This window comes from Perognathus longimembris, chromosome 12 (assembly GCF_023159225.1).
Source record: "Perognathus longimembris pacificus isolate PPM17 chromosome 12, ASM2315922v1, whole genome shotgun sequence".
NCBI classification, from domain to species: Eukaryota; Metazoa; Chordata; class Mammalia; order Rodentia; family Heteromyidae; genus Perognathus; species Perognathus longimembris.
In genome coordinates, this window is record NC_063172.1 from 59,580,828 (window position 1) to 59,598,540 (window position 17,713).

Consider the following 17,713-nt stretch of genomic DNA (forward strand, 5'->3'; position numbering starts at 1 on the left):
CTTTGGGGCCATGAGTATAATTTTTATTGAATCAATGAGTAAGAACTAATACTTGTGTGCACATGCTTGCATACACACACACACCTTGTTATTCTAGCAATAACAAAAAAATTAGAAGACTCAAAATCTGAAGCATATTATGTTTCTGACTTATAATCTAGGAAAAAAAACCCCACACAAGTTGCCTAGTTGTACACTTAACACGAGAAGCTTAAAATAATACTTGAGAGAGTAGCTATGGCTAGGCACCGCTTGATGTTAGGCTGATTTTCAGCTGCTTTGATTTGAAATCTCTTCTACAAACTATTAAAAGTAGGTAAAAGGATTTGGGGGCTTTATTTCTAATCCTGAAGTTATTAAAACTTTGCTAAAATGGATCATTTTATAAGGAAAACGTCATTTCCAACTGAAAAGGCACCTCTTCTGTCAAAAAGAAGAATGTCTGAGAAAAAGGTCATGGAATGATAAGATACAGAGACATGTGATTACAGAGCTGAATAGAATTATTAATATTGGTGCTCCCAAGAATACTATGCTAATTAGACAATATGAAGTTGAAGACAGCTCCTGAAATATTTTTATACTCTATTTTTTAAAATAGGAAGTACTAGCAGAAAATTACCTAATCTGAATTTTCCCACTTTTCTTAAAACAAAAGTCAACACATATTAAAAAATGTTTCCTCAAGAGGTATTTTTCTTTGTTGCAAAAAACCCAACAAGTACTCCTGACTCAAAGCATTCAGTGATCCATAGCAAGCTGAGTCAATTCTCTCCTCCTCCCAAGCAGCCTCCACTAAATGCTCCACATAATATCAAGAAAAAGGCTTCAAGTCAATCCTGAAGCAAAGACATCTGGGTATCTTTTTCTCCCATAGCTTTTCTTATATATATATTTTTTGGTTCATGTCTCTCTGAACAATTCAACAATGCAAGACATAAACCTTGGCATTCCAAATGAAAGGAGGAAGGCTGAACAAATACAGTCATTATATTCAACATACAACATGTGAGAGTTGAACTATATAAGTTGTGGGTATATGGAGAAAGATGAGGAGAACAATGGAAAAAGAGACATTGGTCAAAATGCAATGTACTCATCTAACTTGTGGAGCTAAAACACATGTATGCAACAAATAAAAATAAATAAATAGCCAGGTGATGTTGGCTCATGCCTGAAATCCTGGATACTTAGGAGGCTGACATCTGAGGGTCACGAATCAAAGCCAGCCAGGGCAGAAAAGTCTGCGATTCTTATTTCCAATGAACCACCAGAAAGCTGGAAGTGGAGCTGTGGCTCAAGTCATGGAGTGTCAGCCTTGAGCAAAAAAGCTCAGAGACAGCACTCAGGCCCTGAGTTCAAGCCCCAGGACCAGGAACAGTATAATAAATTAAGTAAATAAATGAATGAAATGAATGAATGAGAGTTTTGTGAGTCAAGGCAACACAGCTAATGCATGATTTTAACAAAGAAGGTCAAGTCCAGAGCCAAAAGAAAGTGGCAGATCTTTATTCATTCTTACCTGAAATTCAAAACAAAAATTTACATATAGACTAATTATATGACAGGAGGAAAACTGTGTTTTACTCTGTCCTCCAATGCCAATACTCTACTGAGCATAGTAGAGGATGCATGAATAAACAAAGAATATATCTGAAGCAAGGTGCCAGTGGCTCACACCTGTAATCCTAGCTACTCAGCAGGCTGAGATCTGAGGATCACAGTTCAAAGCCATCCCAGGCAGGAAAGTCCATGAGACTCTTATCTCCAATAAACTACTCAAAAGCAACAACAACAACAAAAAAGCAACAAACAAACAAAAACAGACATGGAGCTTTGGCTCAAGTGGTGAAGCGCTAGCCTTGAGCACAAAGAGGCTCAGGCACAGTGCCCAAGCCCTCAGTTCAAGCCCCAGAACCAGCCAAAGAAAGAAAGAAAAGATCTAGAATGAACAAAAGGCTATAGCATAAGGGTCATGATGAGACTACCCATCCTGTATCATTTCTGGGTTGTTCTGAGTCAGGCTGACTTCATTAAATAGCTTGGCACTGTGCTTTCATGTTCTAGATGACCAGGAAGCCACAGGAGGAAGGAACTACCACTTCTTCATCGCAACCCTCCTACACTGTCTAGGCTGCTAAAGTCAAAAGCAGAAACCTACACACTGCATACTTACTTTGTCAACACTGAAGGTTCTACAGGGGATCACATCTTTATATATACATATATATATAATTGAGAAATATATATATATATGAATTTCTCAACGATTAAAGCTTAAAGGCATTTAAACATCTATTTTAGATTTCTACCAATTTCATCATGTGAAAAATTATAAATACACACATATACATGTATGATGTACAAATGTTAAGTTGAAAGATGCTTCTTACCTGACTGAACCTCAGTAAAATTCCCCCAGATGTTTCCCTAGAATGTAGACAAAAGTCATCAGATATACAAAACTTTTTGGCTGAAGAAAAAAATCAAACAGTTAGTGAAAATGACATACTTTGCCAAGTGTCTACTGGCTCCATTTTCTTCATATTTTCCTATTTTGATACAATCTCTCAAAGGAATCTAGATAGAATTTAAAGAAAATATAGTAAGCAAAGATAAAATATACAAAAAAAATTACAGGCCCGTTTCTCTTCATGTTTAAAATGCATTTACCTTAATGATGGGCTGGGAGATCTTATCTGGCTCAAAAATAACTGATTTTGAACATATTTTTAAAGACCCTCTGATTTTCCTAGGAATCATAATAGAAGAGTCACAAGTTAGTAATGATATATATTAAGTAGACTATAATACATCAGCTAATAAAAGTTCAACAACACGATTAAAAAGAAAGGCATGACAGTCTGGAAACAACCACCTCCCTTTATGTCCATCATCCTAGAGGTTTGAGAAATCTGTGCATGTTGTTACTATGGTTGATTTGTTCTATTACATTCTAACTTTATTGGGTTGGGGATATGGCCTAGTGGCAAGAGTGACTGCCTTGTATACATGAGGCCCTGGGCTCGATTCCCCAGCAACACATATACAGAAAACGGCCAGAAGTGGCGCTGTGGCTCAAGTGGCAGAGTGCTAGCCTTGAGCAAAAAGAAGCCAGGGACAGTGCTCAGGCCTTGAGTCCAAGCCCCAGGACTGGCCAAAAAAAAAAAAAAAAAAAAAAATACAACATTCTAACTTTATTACATTATTTTGTCTTCACAACTAGTCTACAAGGAAAATTAAAGAACAAAAGCATTAATAAATACTTTATCTACCCGGCTTTTGGTAAATTCTGTTGGCTTTTAATTCTGTATGTCTGGAAGAACTATTTAGACAGCAATATTATACAGTTAAAATGGATTAGGTAAAAGGATTTTTCCCTTTTAAGATGATAGAAAATTAAGTTTGAATTTAGCACATTATAAAATGCTTTTGACAGTGATTTTGGGAAGAAACTACAGAAAAATGTTTCACGATAATTAAGCGATTTTTAAGATTACATAGCAACTACTATAATACCAGATAAGTCAGATAGAGATTTTACCATTTTTATATTTTCCTGGGACATTTATATGGGCTTTAGTATAAAGTTTTAGAAAGAAACATACTCAAGCATTTTAGGAGCAGCTATTCATTTTTGCTAAAATGAATCATCTGCAATGAAAATCTACATACTATTTTTCTCTTATAGATCAAACTAATGAAATGCAAGAAGAAAAAAGAATTCACCAATGGTCAGTTTCCAAGAGTACACTCTATCTATAGGTATAATTTTAAATATATAGAGGTATAATTTTGTTCTTTAAAATCTCTTCAGTGCCAGTTAGATTTTTTTTCCTTTAGCCATTCATTGATGTCCTCATAAACTCTCTCACTTTGTCTACCCTAAGATTCTCTTGTCTCCCCGACTTCACTGAACCAATTGCAGCTGGCCTTCTAGATCCCAAGTTCCCTATCTACAGACTGAGCCAAACTTAGATCTGTTTGTTTGTCTGTCTATTCCAGAAACTTGCAAAAGCAAAACTTGAATTTTGCTATGTGCAGAGTACTGTGTGGAATCCTTGAGAATGAAGTGTTGTGTATGCCCTGAAATCTATAGGCAACTTACATAGGAGGATATGTGTCAGTTATATGCCAATATGCCATTTTACAGAAGGGGTTTCAGCACTCAAGAATTTTTATATCTGTGGAAATCCAAGAAACAATGCTTTCTGGATACATTTACATAGAATTTAAAGTGTCTACTGGTTTGAAACAAACTATTCAAACAAGTAAGCTTGAAAAATTCAGTTTTCTATTCTGAGAATTCCTCCTTCTTGCCCATCTCCTAAAGTAGAACACCCTCTACTTTTGTGGGAAGGAAATATTTGCTTTAGCTTTAAGCTTCCCATATTCAATGACGTGTGTGTATGTGTGTGTGTGTGGGGGTGGGTGGGTGTGGGTGTGGGTGTGTGTAGGAAAATTTATCTTGAAGGTTTATAACTTTTCTCAAAGAGTTTTTGAAATTTTATGTCATATTTTTTCCTGTTACTTAGTACATGGACTATAATACTCAAACTTATCCAATAGTAACTTTTAAAATAGAATTGTAAAATTTATAAACATTCTCAAAGAGAAACACCCACATATCAATGACCAAATGCATCAGCAACTGAGCCTATGTGGTCATTTCTGTTTCATATACACAGCCTTAGGAGTGTTGTTGGACTACAGAGAAGGATAAAGAACAAAATGATGAGGTAGGTCAAAATGATGAGTTCTATCCCAGTACTTCACAGAGATGAGAATGAGTACCTTTCTGTTTTGAAAAACAATATATTTGCATTACCTTCTGGGTAATAAAGACGAGTGACAATTCCTCTGTGATCTTACATTGAATTTTACCAGTATCAGTCGTCATGACAAGGGCTTGTTAGGGCGGTGGTCTCCACCAGCTCTCTTACCTTTCCTTGAGGCTGCCCACATGCAGAACATAACTAGCTCTGTGCTGCTCAAAGTAGTACTCTTCCAAGTTAAGCAGCAGCAAGGAAAACCTAAGTGGGGGGAAAAAGACCTTTCTGTTATATTTTTTGAAAGCCTAAGAAGACAGTACCTTTAAACTATCTGACACTACAGTGCTTTCCCAGCCTGTAGCTGAAGAGACACTTGTGAGACATACACTGAATGACACTCCTCTCTATCCCATGGGTCAAACACAATGCCAGAACAGGAAATTCTTGTTGAATGTCAGAGGCTTCCGCCTGTTATCCTAACTACTCACACAGCTGAAATCCAGTGGATCATGGTTCGAAGCCAGCTTAGATAGGCAAATCCATGAGTCTGTTATCCTTAATTAACCATTAAGAAGCCAGAAGTGGAGGTGTGGCCCAAGTAGTAGAGCACCAACTGAGAGCAAAAAAAGCTAAATGAGAATATGAGGTCCCGGGTTCAAGACCCTGCACTCTCACCCTGTGTCCCATATTAAATTCTTCTCAAGGTAGTTGCATTATCTTTAATATAAGTATCAAGTTTTATGAAACCAAACTACTTTTTGTCAAAAAATGTGGAAATCACTTTCTGTTTCTGCAATTGTGTTTCCCCATCTCTACTCTGCCACACATCCCCTTTCAAGGTCATATTTCATAGTGACCTGAATCCTTGTTACTCCCACAAGACCACATGCTTCTTAAAGATGGGAACTACCAAAAGAATGCTTTGTACACAAGGGTGTTTATCAAGTAAAACAAGCTGGGCACCGGTGACTTATGTATATAATACTAGCTACTCAGGAAGCTGAGACCTGAGGCTCACAGTTCGAAGCCAGTCAGGGCAGGAAAGTCCATGAGACTCTTACCTTCAATTAACTACCAGAAAACCAGACGTGGAGCCGTGGCTCAAAGTGGTAGGGTACTGGCTTTGTGATCAAAAGCTCAGGGACAGTGCCCATGCCCTGAGTTCAAGCCCGACAATAGACCAAAACAAAAACAAACAAGCAAACAAAGAAAAAAACAAGTAAAACAAGTACACTGAATGCAATGGACTTTAATTAAGTTCTTTAATAACTGCTTTATACTTTAAAGGTAAGACAAAGCAATAAGGCAACATAATAATTCAGTTGTGCTGACACAGTAAGAAATAGAAGGGAAAGCAGTGAAAACAGACACATCCTTTGTTTCACAGAAATACTATGGAACATTCCCAACATCCAGAGATATGGAGAAAGCGTTGATAACATGTGTGAGACTTGAAGCCAGTGATCTTGAAGCCTGATCTATTGGAGGAAGATATTCGGATTCAATATGGCAGGTTACATATATATCTTTTCTTTCTATCCTCTTGAATTACCACTAAAATGTGAACAAAAATATTTTAAGTGGTAAAATTCAGACTAAAGCAAACTAGAGAGACACGGAAGCCACAAGAGATAAGAGCTGATGGATTGGAGATGGAAAGCAGATGGGCATACTCAGAAAAGCTCAGAGATGAGATTCCCAGATGCTTATAGTGAAAGCACCACTCAAGAGGAAAACAGTAAAGTCACAGAACTTCCAAAGAGTAGCATGGCAGGTAGCAAGATGGCGCTTATTTGTGAAAGGACAGCCCAAGATCACTAGCTTCTAATATAAACATAACTACATAAACGAGGCAAAACAAGCAGGAAGAATGGACCTTGAAGAACTAGAGACATTTTTAAAACAACAAATGAACAAAATCCAAAAAAACTAGAGACAATGCAGGAAACAAAAAAGACTAACAGATGTCTTTACAAAGAAGAAATTATATATGTGATGACAGATTGCTCATTCAAAAAACAACCTGACCCAAAAGAAACATGATTCATAAAGTTAAAATTAATGACTGCAGGAACCAGTTTTACCATGCTAATAGGTAACTTTTATTAATGTGATCTCTATTTTTAAATATGTGAACAAAAATTAGTCATAAAATAGGTTCAAGTCCAAACATACACACACACACACACACACACACACACACACACACACACACACACAGAATGAGACAGGGTCTACATTGTCAGAGCACAATATAAAATGCTCAATAGTTCATATGAACTTCAGTATAAACACAAGATTTAGGATTGGCAAAGAATGGTCCTCTGATATAATAAGTAATTTCTAGGAAGGTTAAATCAGGAGAAGACTTGGTAATTAACTTGCCTTTTTTTTTTTTTAATATCTCAGTGATTAGAAACTCTTTGCTTGGCCTGCAGCTGTTCAATCCTTCCTTCTCTCCCGATCTCCCTACTTCTCCTCTTATAAAAAGAGAAAAGGAATGTAAATGTTCTTCAAAAAGGCAGCCACAAAAATGTGTAACTACAAAGCACAAGTCATTTTCAGAGATAATTAGCTCTTTCACAATCAAAATATGAACCAAAGCCATCATGTTAGTAAATGAATTATTGCTTCCTAAATTTATCAGTATATTTTGCAAGAAATAGAAAACATAAAGCAATATAATGAAATAGTACTGTTCAAAGGTAACCAAGATTTTTTAATATTTAAAATTTTCAAATAAGTTTAACCTTTTTAATAGAAGGTATTGACATTTTCCCATGTAAATTACAACTAAATTTTACTAATGATTTGTAAACTATAATCCATGGAGTACAGGATTCCATACTTTAAAAAGAATACAATAAATCTTTTGTATCAGTATGGCTTCATTCTGTATTGCCAAGGAAACTTGCCCTGGCATAGTCTTAGTTTAATTCCTGCTTAGAGAAGTGTAGTCATTCTCTTCAGGTAAATTTTCTCCTTGAACAAGTGAACTTTACTAAAGAAAAAAAAAAAAAAGATACTTTATCCTAATTGCTCCTGTATTTTAAACTTCACTTATGTGTTTAACACGTAATTAACAAATAGCTCTATTCCAGGCAGCCTCTCAGGGACTGCGGGCATTCAAAGGTATATCAACACTGTGTTGACAGTAGTTCCCACAGTGGATGTAACTTGCTAACCAACCCTGTGTCTGGGTTATAGATGTAAATGTGACGTCAGGTCAAAGGAGAAAAAGTGCTGTGCCAAGCATGTACTCTATGGTGCCTCCACCAGAGAGCTGCTTACCAAATTAGAAAAACAATTTACTTCTGAAAAGGATTAATAAGAGACAAAAGGCAACCTCTCCTCTCCTCTCTTCTCCTGCCCCCTCCCTCCTCACAGGAAGTACCTCCTCTCCCAGTAACACACTGACAGCAAAGTAGGGGTAGAAACAGTATGATTCCTATCCTCATCCATCACTAGGGTTCCAGCTGACACTCCCACAACAAAGACAGGTCAACAAGACAAAAGCCTAACCAGTCTGTTTAATCAAAGTTTCATATGATGTGATAACTTTCAGAAATAAGCTCAAAATCTTTGGAAAAATTATTACGTTTTAATTCTTAAGCTCAAAGAACAACGAACAGCCTTGGAGAAATGTGATTGACAAAAGGCAGGGGGAACCAACAGGACTTGTCAAGATTCTTCCTGGTTTTTCCAAGCAGCATTCTTTCCTCCTGCAAATGATGGACAGAACTTGTCCAAAAGGAAGGTCTGTAAGGGAGAATACAAGGTGATCTTAGGTTTTATGGATTGCTGTGGGAGAGAGGAGTTCCAGTTTCTATGCCTCAGCTTGGGGAAGAAGTTCTGGCTTCATGACTCACTTGAGTATAAAACTAAGTAGGCAGGAGGTCAGAGGAAGGTCAGTGACTGTTTCTGAGGCTGCTGCTAATGGTCTCCCAGTCTCTTTTAAGTATACTATGTGCCAAAGAGTTATACTTTCAGGCATCATTTGCTGAACCCCAACAGTCAAACAGTATTATTCCAACTAGCTCTATTAACATCAATTTTCCCCTTCTTGATTCTGCTCCTAAGACATCACAAAGAAAAACTTTTCCCATTAAAGTACAGATGATGAAAATCTATAGCAGTTTACATTTTTTCTGACCCACTGGTGGAGCTGTCAAAAAAATCATCAGTAATTTGGCATGACTTCATAGTAAATTCAGGCTGAAACTGGTAACAGCTTCTTCTTTTAGTGGCTTATAAATAAGCTGGCACCCATTCATAAGAAAGTGGAAAGACCTGGAAAAATTATATTAAACGAAGCAAGTCAGGCCCAAAGAAATATAGGTTGCATGATTTCCCTCATTTGTAATAACTAGAATATAGCTATGATATTCCTAGCAGGGGATCACAAAAGCCCAATTGCTAACTGTATAGGATCATATATAATGAAGCGTATCAAAATGAACTTTAAGAATTGGAAACAAAAGGTTCTTTTGATGTCCTGTATGCAGCTGTTTCACTTATCTTTCTGGTTTAGTTTTCTGTACCCTTTGTCTTGTATATAAGCTTATCTGATCCATGGAAGGGAAAGGAAATCACAGAAATAGGACAAAAGATGAACTAATGCAACAATGATACTTAGTAGATACTATGTTGGAAGTGAACTTTACAACTTGGGGGAAGGGGAATGGGGAGTGGTAAGCAGGAGAAAATGAGGGAGAGGGTAACAGTGTTTAAAAAAATGTACTCATTACCTTACTTATGTAACTGTAACCCCGTTTATCACCTTTACAATAAATTGAAATAAATAACCTATCTCATGGAGAATTAGTACTAAACCTAGGAGTGTGAATGTTCTTCCAGCAGCTCTTAAAATTCCTAGATCCCTGAAACAATTCAGTGGTTCTATACTCAGAGCTCCCAGGATTTTATGGCAAAAGTCATAAACCAATAGAGACCTCTACATCTTCATACATCTTATCAAGTTCAGTGTGACTTAGTCTCAGGATGTCACAGAGTAGAAAATAACACCCACTTTCTCTGTCATAAGTCAATGTCACAGCACCAGGCTGGGCCTACTAGCCAGTAGTCAAGTAGGACCTCACTTCAAACAACTTCAGAAAAAAAAAATGGTGTTTTTGTTGTTTTGTGTTTTATTTTGTTTTGTTTTTAGGGTTTTTTTTTTACTTGTAGCATTTGTAAAGCTTCTATGTGTGGCTTTTATTTTGCTGAAGCTAGTAATGTGTGGCCTTATGTGATATTAAGAAAGAAAATAGAAACTCAGAGAAAAACTACTTGAATAGCCACTTTGTTTGCCTGCCTGACTTCTGTAACTTCAGAAAAGATCATTTGGATTAGAAACAGTGGATTGCATTTTTGACCGTTTCCCACACTTCTTGAGCCAACGTATTTTTTAGTATTAGCATTTTTCTTTCCTTGAAACTTTCAATTTCTTCTTCCATTCCATGTGTAGCAGTATTCTTAATCCCTCTGAGCCTCACCAATAAGTAACTTGATGTGACAAGGTTTCTGCATTGCTATTTAATTAATACTTCTCTTCAATGTTTAGAATTAGGTTTCCTTGCTCTCTGCATTTAGATAAATTAAAGCTTCAACAAGGGAAGTCAAGAAACTGTAATTAGATCTCACTCTCTCAGCACATTAGCATTGTCACTTCCTTATTTTCTGATCTACACCAGGTACACACCTATCATTTTTTTCTACACACTTAGCCTTTAGTAACTGAATATTCTCTCAGTTCCTCTTTCCAATTATGTTCCCTGAGGTGTTTTTTCTTTCTGGTCATAAATTCCCATCTGGATGCAGAGTTTTCTTGACATTCTGAACCATTCCCTTCTCTGGCTAACCAGTCTTTCATTTCTGCATGTATCCGTTGCTTTTAGCACTAGATTCTAATCTCAAATCATATCCTGTCAAGTTTCAGCACACTTCCAAAAGGCATGTTAATCTTCTTTTGTAATAAAACCTAACTCATTTTATTATATATGTTCTAATATTTGCATACAGACATCTGATTGACTACATCTTTGTATCCAGTATCCATTTTTCTCATGTAAATTACTGGTCCCTCCTCCCCTGAAGAGGCACCATCTAAGAGCTGCTTTTCTCCATGGTAACCAATTCCACTATTTCACCTGGCCTTTGTAGCCTTTCCCCTTTGTGGTAAAGTTAAAGCTCCATCATTCAACCAGACTTGAAGAAATAACATTCTCCTCTGACCATGGACAGCACAGCCAAAATATTTCACATAGCAAAACCCCTTTTGTTGACACCAAAAAGCTAGTTGTTTCACATTTCAAGTCTCAAATCATCTATGAGAAGGTAAGATATATCACCAATTACAAAAGTTGTTCCGTTTTCACATCAAGAGCCAAGGCCCAGGATAGATTCTTCCATGAACCTTATCTACATCAGGAAGATGAAGAAGGGGAAGTACATTTTGAAGGAAAAAAAGAGAAAATGAGGGTGAAAGTTTAATTACTATTATCTGGAGTTGCTTCTCACCCTTTGGTGTGTGATTTTGTTAAAATCCGGATTCTGTTGAGGCTCTGGGATGGAGCTTGAGACTCCATGTGCCTAACAATCTGCGGGCATGCTCATCTTGCTGTCCAATGGCCTATAACTTTGAAAACCAAAATACGATTATCATACAAACCAGGTTCAGCCACTTCACAATCATCTACACTGCAGACAGATCATAAAAATATAAGTACTGACCAGAAAGCCACATGCCTTGTATTTAAAACAGAAGCAATATGTTACAGTGGACAAGGGATTAAACTTGGGTTGAGGAACATCACTGCTAACTTTAGCTCAGCCATGAAGTGTTGCCTTTTGGCACTGTGATAAATACATCACAGAAACAACCTAAAGGAAGGAGAGATTTGCTTCTGGTTTCAGAGGTTTGGGTCCACCAAGGCAGGGAGAATGTGGAAAAATGGCTCACATCAATGGCAGCTGGGAAGAAGAGAGAAAATATGACAGTAGCTGGCAATCTCATTATTTTCCTTCTATCTCAGCCTTCTGCTTACAGGATGGGGCTGGCCACATTTAGAGCCATTCTTTCCCTATTGGTTAAGTCTCCATGAAAACACCTTCCCAGATGCACCCAGAGTTATGTTCTACTAAAGTCCTAGGTACTTCTCAATCCAACTAAAAGTTGATAATCAAGATGGATCATCATGCACGACTTCACTGTTTGATCTTGGTGAAATCACTTTACTGACATAGGCCTTAGGTTCTTCAACGATAAAAACAGAGAGGAAATACAAAATAGATTACCTCAAAGGTCACTTGTAACCAGAGAGTCAGCTTGAGGCAGGATAACTAGGGTAAAGTGACAAGGAAATTAGAAACTACATTGAAAATTGAGTTGGGTTCAAAATAAGGCTTAAAAAATTACTAGAACAACCAGAAATCTTAGCAACCATCCAATAATTCTTTGTATCACCCTCCCTTCTCTTTCTGATGTTAAATACTACAGTAATTACATCTGAGAATAGAAAGTATCTGTTTTTTTGTACATATGTGACTGAAAATAATACCTAAAAAGGGACCTAAAGAATAGATACCCATGTCATAAGACCATTTGATTGTAAGGCCAATCCAGGACCTTTGATATAGGGCTGAGTAATGGTATCAAAACAAGATAAATGGGAGATTGCTAGGTAACTATACACTCGGGTGACTAGTTCTGAATTGAAAATTCCTAGTCCAATGAGAGGACATAGTACCTTTGAGTTAAAGTCACCCAAGAGCCTTTAGCCTTCTGACAGTTTGTCAGATGGTGGTGCTGGCTTTTTCTCCCTCTTTCCTAATATCCTGCCTTGTCTTTCTACCCTAAATACATCTGTGCTGGCTGCTACTGGTTTGCCTTCTTTGAAAGTACCTTCAGGCTTCATTTCTTCTTTAGTCTGTAAAACCCATAGCAGTCTTGGGAAATTGAGTAGAGTTCCTTTCTTCTGGTGGGAAAATCTCTTCTAAATATCCTCTGGGTGACAGATTTGTTCAAGAAATCTGAGTTTAAAGGCATCAGTAACAAGCACACACATGTAATCTCAGAAACTGAGAGGCAGAGGCAAGAAGCTTATGAGGTCAAGGCCAGTCTGGGCTACATAATGAACTTGAGACCAGCCTGAGCCATCATGTTTTGAAATCTAGTCTCAAAAACAAAGATGAAAGAAGTATGAAACACACATAAAGCAGAAGGCCAGCAAATGTAACAAATACAAACTTTCTGAAAAATGCACTTTAAGCTTCGGCTTAGAAGAATTCCCAAGGAAAAACATCTAAGGACCAAAAGGTACACTGCACTTATAACCTAACATTTTGAAATGAAATCCCTTTGCACAGCTACTTAAAGATAATAAAGGAATATATAAATAAAATATAAATTCATAAATCATTACCCATAAGGAAGTACAATCACTGATTTAAGAGTCAGGGAACCAACAAACTACTGAATCAAACCTATACAGCTGTCATACTATGGATCAGACAAACCCATATGTATGTTTAAGAAAATAAAATAACCAGGAGGTTATAAAAATGAACCATCTAACTTGTGGGTAGATGAACAGTGAAAGACTACAAAGATGGTGTCTTAAAAGCATCTAGAGAAAAGACTTACAAAGAATAATTAGTCGTGAGCAATAGTTGATGACTGCAGGCTTGCTAGAAGAGGAAACCTCTTGCAAAGCTCCCCTGAGCCAGGAACGGTGGCTCACGCCTGTAATCCTAGCTACTCAAGAAGCTGAGCTCTGAGGATGTGGTTCAGAGCCAGCCTGGGCAAGGCAGTCTATGAGACTCTTATCTCCAATTAAACACCAAAAAAGCTGAAAGTGGAGCTGTGACTCAAGTAGTAGAGGGCTAGCCTTGAACAAAAAAATCTCAAGGACAGCCCAGGCCCCAAGTTCAAGCCACAGGACTAGGGGAAAAAAAAAAGTCCCTGAATCCTGCTATGACTTTAGGCTTCAAGCACTCAATCCTGGTCAGCCTAATCATGCCAGGGAAAGTGCTGGTGCTTCCCTTCCCATGAGCACAGACACAGTAACCCCTGCCTCATCACAGGATTTGGGCCTTGCTGCCTTGTTTGGGGGCTAAAGACAACCCACAGTCACCAATGCCGAGCTTCGGAGTGCAGCTGCTCCCCAGTTCCCCTGCTTTACTGCCTCCCGATGCCTGTAGGGTCCAGGTTTCTCCTGGAGTGTGAAGTGGCCAGGTCAGATAGGCACGAGCTGGGCAAGCCACACCTGTAGGGACTTTTCTCTACACATATCCCTCACCTAAAGCTTCTCCAGCACGTCTATGGTATAGTCCCTGTCCATTTGCCTTTGCTGGCACAATACTCAAAATAGCCAACAAGATGGATTTTCCTTACAAAGGCAAACAGCGATAAGTTCAAACGGATAAAAACACAGTCAGCACATTATCTTCAGATGCTAACTGGAGTAGCTTCTAAAGGATATTCTTCAGGAATGAAAGAAAAAACAATTCCACCAAGAATGCAAGAAGGGGGCTGGGAATATGGCCTAGTGGCAACAGTGCTTGCCTCATATACATGAGGCCCTGGGTTCGATTCCTCAGCACCACATATACAGAAAATGGCCAGAAGTGGCGCTGTGGCTCAAGTGGCAGAGTGCTAGCCTTGAGCAAAAAGCCAGGGACAGTGCTCAAGCCCTGAGTTCAAGCTCCAGGACTGGCAATAAATAAGTAAATATAATCAAAATACAACAAGATACTTATACAAAATATTCCTAAAACCTAACCCAGAAGAGTTAAAATCAAAAGGATGGCCAGGCACCAGTGGCTCACACTTGTAACCTTAGCTATTTAGGAGGTTCTGAGGATCATGGTTCAAAGCCACCAAGGCAGGAAAGACCCTAAGACTCTTACCTCCAACTGACCACCAAAAAACAAAAAGCAAAAGGATGTAAAATTTTATATGATGCAAATATATAGGCCTGCAAGAAACTTGATTGACATAGTTATATAAATGTCAGACAAAAGAAAAAATAGTGTTCAAAATATTTACAACACTTATTTCAAATTATTTACAACTCTTATTCCCTCTCCTGCTATTGGGTTATGAGAGAAAAATGAACCCTTTTATACAGATTCCCAACTAATTAGCTGGTTCTGTAACTTATTTCCTTTCTCAATGCCTGGCACATCTCTACTCTCATAAAGAGATGAGACACCTTAGAAATGGAAGATTAAACAGAAGTATTTTGTCTTCTCAAATATTCTTAACATAATGAGTACATTAATATATTCATTATAATAACTAATATGACAACTCGTTAGGCAAGCAGATTGAGTAAAAGAAATCTAATATCTGTAGAACTGGAAGAATTATACACCCCGATGTCCTCTAAAGTGACAGTGGCATTGCAGAAATGCTGTAAAACTAGAAGCCCAGCAAAGAATTCAGGGTCATTCATGTTTTAGCCCAAAATGACAGCTCAGAAACCACAGCTGCATCATTTAGCCTATGTTTATAGAAGTAGACCAATACCTCAACTATTTAAATTTCTACACCCATGATAGAAACAGCCACAGTCCTACTGCCACAACTAGATATGAAGAAAAAAAATTATTACTCTATTCCTAGATTTCCAATTAGAGGTGTCTAAAATGGCAGTTCGTGGAGTCTGAAAGATGCCAGCACTTCAAATCCATATTCTACAGCTGGCAACCCACTAATATCCAACCTTAGCACTGGCCTAAGGTTGCAAAGCCCTGGGGCAGAGTAGTACGAGCCTGGGCAGTCATTAAGTAGAACCCAAATATATGACACATGGCACCAATTCTTTCTTTCCAATTACTGATGCTCAGGACTATTGGGGCGCCTTGCTGATAAACACATGTTTGGCGGTGAGGAACTATTCTGCCCAGTCAAGAAGTCTTTGATCAAAGTACACTCATAAACAAAGCGATTCATACAATAGTAGGTTTTCCTGCCTCGGCAAAGCGGTAAAGTTAGCCAAATTATTTCCACTGACATAACCGAAAACAGAGTTGCTGTGTGCCAAAGAGACCACAGAATGGTTACAAATGACTTCGGAGTGAGGGTGGTTCAAGTGTTTCAAAGTCCTTGGCATGTGAACGCCAATGTCCACCTGTGCAAGACGAGCGCTGCTCCTAGGGGGGGAACCTATCCCCCCCCCCCCCAGGTCAGGAGGAAGAAATTCCGAGGGGATCACAGGGCTCCAGCCCACCGAGGGAGATGGATGAGGTGAAATGTTTGAGTGCATGGGGTGGGGGGGCAACTGCAGGTGTTCAAGCTGAAAAATCACCCCCTCCACCCCCCCCCCCCCCCAGTGCAACGTGGCTCGTGTGTTCCCAGTGCACACGGCTTCCTCGGCGACCACCGTGGCTGCAGAATCCGGACTTGGCCCAAGTTCCATCGGGGCCTCTGCAGTGAGACCGCGGACCGGGCCTCCTGGCGTCCCGTCCACGCGTGGACAGAACCTCGTCGAGACAGCTCCGCGGCTCCTGGGCGCCCCCCCCCCCCAGCCCTCAGGACGCCGCGCCGCCGCCGCCGACCGCCCCACCGCCGGCGCCAGGTCCTGACTGCACCGGAGCGTCGGAGCCGCCGCGCTCGCCACCGGCCGGGCCCCCGGGGAGCCGCGGCTCCGGTCTCGGGAGGCCCAGGCCTCCGGGCGCCCGAGCTCCCCCGGGCAGGCAGGGGCCCGGCCGCGTGCGCTGACAGCGTGCGGAAGCCGGCGGGAAGGGCGCGGGGGCTGAGGCGGCAGCCCGGGGGCGGGCGGGAGTGCGAGGCGGGCCCGGCGCCGCGTGCTCCGCGTGGGGGGGGGGTGGGCGTGCGGAAGCGGGGGGTGGGCCGGCTCCCCGTCCCCGGCCGGGCCCGCGAGCCCCGGCGAGGCCTTCCGGTGAGCCGGGACCCCGCCGCCGCCGCCGCCGCCGCCGCCGCCGCCGCGCGGTCTCCGACGCCGGGCCTCACCGAGCCGGCCGGGGGCTCCTACCACGACCCCCGGCTCCGACGCGGCCTGTGAGCCCGGCCCGCACGCGGGGAGGCTCCGACTCGACCTGGTTCCTCAGCCCGCGTCCCTCCCCGCCTCCCCGGCCTCCCTCCCGGCCTCCCGGCCCGGCGGACGCGTACCTCTCCTTGGAGTAAAGCTGCAGCTGCTGCTCCTTCCGGATAAACGCCATGGAGGGCCGGCGGGCACGGGGCGCCCGGAGGCCCCGCCGCCGCCAGCAGCCGTGTCCGGCCTCGGCCCGAGCAGCCGAGGGTCGCGCGGTGCGGCGGGCGCGGCCGGCGCGGCGAGGCGAGCGCTAGGCCGGCGGGCGGGCGGGCGGCGCGCGGAGCGGACCCGGCTTCCCCGGCGGCGCCGCTGGGCGGCGGAGAGCCGGACGCTGCGCCAGGGCCCCGCGGCGTCCCAGCCCCGCGTGGGGACTCGGGCGGCGGCGCCGTGACTCAGGCCGGAGGAGGGGGTGCGCGCCGACCCGCGGCGCCCCACATTCGGGCCGCCCCAGGGGTTCCCCGAGGCCCCGAGGCCCCCGCTGGCTCGCAGCTCCACGCCGGTCCTTTCCCCGGGAAACCACGGCCCGGAGTACTTAGCACGTGGGACCGCAGCCAGCCCAGCTTAGCTCCCGCGCTGCCAGCTGCGGACCCGGACCTACCACAGCCCTCGGGGCTCCCCGTCCCCGGGCTCAGCTGTTGGAATCGTGGGTAGCACGCCTTCCTCTTTCTAGAACAGCCTGAATGAGAACTCCTGTGCCAATGCACCCCTTGAAAGTGGACTGACCATTGGGCGGTTGTTAGTCAATGTTCACAGATATTTGTGCCATCGCCACCACACATTTAATTTTCATTGCTTCAGAACCAAACCTGTATCATCTATCAGTGCCCCAACACCATCCCTTCTCACACCATCCACCCAACAAAGAGCCCCCCAACACACACA

General features: G+C 41.6%; 1 protein-coding gene across 1 annotated transcript in view; it reads right to left on the bottom strand.

Annotated features, from left to right (window-relative positions):
* Nsmaf (neutral sphingomyelinase activation associated factor) overlaps positions 1-17,328 on the bottom strand; it is a 58,153-nt gene extending 40,825 nt beyond the window's left edge. Inside the window, exons 1-5 of the mRNA XM_048359250.1 lie at positions 16,909-17,328; positions 4,944-5,033; positions 2,674-2,752; positions 2,513-2,580; positions 2,394-2,430 (exon numbers count right to left, since the gene is read on the bottom strand). Coding sequence (XP_048215207.1) covers positions 2,394-2,430; positions 2,513-2,580; positions 2,674-2,752; positions 4,944-5,033; positions 16,909-16,958 — 324 coding nt within the window. The 5' untranslated portion in view covers positions 16,959-17,328. The remainder of the gene's footprint in view (positions 1-2,393; positions 2,431-2,512; positions 2,581-2,673; positions 2,753-4,943; positions 5,034-16,908) is intronic.
* Positions 17,329-17,713: the final 385 nt, after the last annotated feature.